General features: G+C 34.5%; 1 protein-coding gene across 1 annotated transcript; it reads right to left on the bottom strand.

Annotated features, from left to right (window-relative positions):
• Window positions 1-236: 236 nt before the first annotated feature.
• LOC105112918 (uncharacterized) lies at window positions 237-2903 on the bottom strand. The gene is made up of 3 exons (XM_011008825.1): window positions 1931-2903; window positions 1118-1663; window positions 237-426 (listed from the first exon to the last, which is right to left on the bottom strand). Exons 1-3 carry the CDS (start codon window positions 2780-2782, stop codon window positions 319-321), a joined length of 1506 nt encoding a protein of 501 aa, XP_011007127.1. The 5' UTR covers window positions 2783-2903; the 3' UTR covers window positions 237-318.
• Window positions 2904-4270: the final 1367 nt, after the last annotated feature.

Raw genomic sequence — 4270 nt, 5'->3', positions numbered from 1 at the left:
TATTATTATTATCATCATTAATATTATTACATAGAATCAAACTTACAAACTATTATTATTATCATCATCATTAATATTATTACATAGAATTTATCGCATAACTACCATCTTGAAAGTTTTTTGAACCGCTGCTTTCTTTGGGTTTGCACGGTGCAAGACCCAATTAGATGTTGGGTGCTGCCCAAAATACCTTCGGGTATTGATTTATTAATTTATTTATTTTACAAAAGCTTTGTTATTCACCTGTTACGAAATGCGGACTTACAGGCTAGTGGTAAACTATTCTGTGTTTCTCTCCTATATGATCAGTGATGGGTTTTATGGAGTGACGCTCTCCATCTCATGGCACCCTCTGATGTTGACTTGCACCATGCTGCTCACCCTGTTTTCTCCATTGATTACCTCACAGCACTGTCTACGTGGTGCCTGATGGTTCAATTATTCATGGAAACGTGTTAGACACTTACGAGATAAAAGATCAAACGACCAATGCTTTCCATTCAACAAATCAGATATTCAGTGCCATCTTTTCATGTTTATAGCACCAATTGCGCATAAATTGCAGTGGCACGCAATACCGAATAGAAAAAGAAAGAGAAAATGTGCATGCCCTAGTGCGGGTCCAAACCCTATTGAAAATTCAGAGCTAGTTGAATAAATAGTGAGCCATCCAATCCATAGGCAACATAGCATGCTAATTACGTCAGAGTTTTGACCTAACAGACCCACTGAATCTCCTTACTGAGTAATTGGACCTTTCTTTCTTGATTTCTGGAATTAACTACCAAATTAACGGTACCACTTTTCCTACCTTGAATTAAGGGTACAGCAGTAGTTAACTAGACAGGTTTTGAATTAGTTTTTCTATGGTTATAAATTTGAGTTTCTTTGGAAATTATATAATTGTTAATTTCGAGCCTGTAAATTTAAAAATTAATTGAGTTAATTCGAACATTTAAGTCAATCTAAATAAAAAATTTAAGGGTAGAACCAGACAATTCTGTCCTAACAGATCCACCAAATTGAAAGCACATTGATATTCATTTTCAATGTTCTCTTAAACTTTTTCAAGGAACGCTGAAAGCGAGGCTTGCAGATTAAGAGAAGAGTAGCTCACCATATTCCAAATGTCAGGCTTCAATGATGTGGATGTTATGACATTGACTAACTGGACGGCATAAACGGGAGCATAATCAGGCCGATCGCAAACTTTATCCAACTCATCCTCGGACCTTTTATACGTTGTCAAGGTACCATCCCCAACTCTTTCAACACGATCCAAGAAATAAACAACCGGTCTCAGACACGGGTCAACATTCATGGGTCGGGTGTTAAATGTGAACGGCCCTTCGCTCCATCTCCTCCATGTTTGAAACGTTCTAAACACTGTTTGTAGCTGCATTGCCGTCAGTAGAGCGGGATACAACTGTACGGTGTAACCCCAAGATGCTGAAACAGACCAATTACGCGTCAAATCGTAGCAGAAACTATATTGTAAAGTCCGACCCGGATCCGTTTTATAAGCAGTAATTAACTTGTTGACAGAGTCAAAGCGGCTCAGCCCTGGAAATATTGACTGGACGTAGTCTAGATGGTGCAAGGACACCAATGGCGCCAATGGGTGCGCTGCTAGTAAACCATAAGGATCTCCTCTTATATCAACCTGTAATTCATCATCATCCTTTTGAATTAATCAACTAAATCGTAATGGATATCTTACACTACAGCATAGCATACTGTACTTTTTTCTATAATTTTCTTCAGGACGTACAAGTTTTTCACGGTCTCCTGTGTGATAGATGTTGATTTTTTTTGTTTTAGCCTTACACATGCTAGTTAAATAATAATAATAATAATAAAAGTAGCTGCAACAAAAGTAGAAAGTGTCACGGGATTAATCATATCATTTTGGAAAAAGCAAGAAAATAACCTGATGGAATCCAAGCTCTTTAGTGAGAGGAACCCCAATCTCACTTATGCAACCCTGAACTTTCTGATCGGAACCGTAAAACGATGCATAACGATCAAGGCAGCCATCCAAAATCCTAACGAGCTCTTTCGCTAGAGGATAACTAATAGCAAAGCCGCCGCCACCGTAGGCCATGGCATATGAATGTATCTCATCTTGCTCAACACTCTCTGAATTGCCGCCAATGTAATACATCTGATTATGATCGTACTTTGCTAATACCAATACCAAATTCTCTATGAAAAATACCGTATCATCATCTCCCATGACCAGCCATCTCACATTTTCCAGTCCTAAATCAAAGCTCTCCTTGACTATCCTAGCAATTCGTAGCGCTGACCGAGAGCCATACGAGGAGGTGTACTTGAACCGCGACGTATCGGCAGAGACTTTGTACGATGGTGAGGTTAACGGCCACGTGTCATTCCCCGGAGGCTTCTGGTCGAGCCAAACATAGCCACGGGTGATGTTAGGCATCCACCATACCTCAGTGTAGTGTCTGCGCTTATTCCACGTCTTTGCAGAGCCACCAATGCCGAATAAAATGTGGGAAATATTTGTCTTCTCATAGCTATAACCAGAAACCTCACCGTTTGTTATCTCCCGGTGATCAGAGTTTAATATCTTATTGCATTCTGGGCAAGGTAGCCGTTGAGATGGATTAAGGAAGGAGTAGAAGACGAGGGAGATTGAAACGACGGTACAAATAGCTATAGTTGCTTTTAGGAATAAAGAGAAGACATCACTGACTTTTAGTGGTGGCAAAACCAGGAATTTCCAGTCCTTGAAAGGGTCTTGGATCGGAGATGGCATCTTTTTCCCTAAAGGATAAGAGTTTCAGGGCCGGATAGCGGGTATTTCTCTTTCTTTCTTTTAATAAAGAAGGAAATAAGGAAGAGTTCTTAGCGAAGTAGATGACCACTTTAGTTTTTTTCGCTTGAAGGTTTCCTTTTTAAAGGGGATGTTTTGAAGCAAAAATCTATGAATTGCTATGGTCAAGGTAAATAATAAATGGCACGTTTGGGCTTGGGATTGAAACGATGGTTTAAATTATTTTTCGTATAGAAATATATTAAAATAAAATTTTTTATTTTAAAAAAATTATTTTTAATAGTAACCTATTAAAATAATCAGAAATTATATAAAAAAATTATTTTAAATATAAAAATTAAAAAAAATATAATATGTATCATATTTCCGAACATTCCCTTGAGAAGATCACTGAAAGCTCTCTTTATTTAATTATTTTTTCAACTAACAGATCAGAAGTGACAGGCATCCCTACATTTGGGAAGGTTAATTCGCTAATTCAAATCATATAGGTTTTTGGCAGAGTTGTAGCAGATCTTCGAGGGTAGGCCATAGACAGGGAGGGTCCATCACTAATTTTTTTTTATTAAGAAAAAGAAAAGAGTTAATAAAAAAAATAAAAAAAGCACATTGACTAAAAAATATCCAGATTAGCAAAATTGAAAATTTATTTCTTAAAAGAGCACATTTTTTTTAAAGACGTACAAGTAACATATACGCGATCCATCTAATGCACTGCATCATGAATACCATTGAACCACAACAGAGGCTCTTCGGCCCTCTGATATAAAATAATTCACGTAATACATAACAAAATGTTTATTATCATATATAATATAAAAATAATATATTTATTAAATTTTACCAAAAAAACTAACAGGCATCAATTTATTACATCTCAGTTTATGCGTGTAACTCATTAAATTATATGAATTTTTTATAATACACTTTCATGTCACTGTCATAATAATAATAAATTGGTAGGTTGTGTTTATGTATAATGTCATAGATATTTAAATTAATGATAAAAAAGGAGAAAATGATAAATAAATGAAAAAAATAATTCTATCAATTTTAATTTGATTGGACATGTAGGTCACTTACATGTCCATATATATCGTGCAATCTTTACATCTCAAAAAAATTATATTATTTTAAAAAATAAATTTTCAGATGTGAGATTATAGATATTTTTTTAATTAATAAGCTAGTTTAAAAAAAATCAAAACATAAATCATTCAATTAAGTCCCCCTTTAATGTTTTAGTGTTAGTGTATTTTAATCTTAAAATAAAATACTAGTGTGATAATTACATAAACAAATTAAAAAAACTAGAGCTTCATTTTTTATATTAAAGAAGGTCTTGATTCTTTCAAATATTTTTTTTCAATTCAATCTCTTTATAATCTAATTGAATAAAATTAACCTTGAAATTATAATAAACTTATATATTAAAAAATAAAGGATTAAAATATAAGCTTGAAAGGAATT

The sequence above is a fragment of the Populus euphratica genome, unplaced genomic scaffold, assembly GCF_000495115.2.
Source record: "Populus euphratica unplaced genomic scaffold, PopEup_1.0 scaffold376.1, whole genome shotgun sequence".
Classification (NCBI taxonomy): Eukaryota; Viridiplantae; Streptophyta; class Magnoliopsida; order Malpighiales; family Salicaceae; genus Populus; species Populus euphratica.
This window is presented reverse-complemented; position numbering and strand designations above follow the sequence as displayed.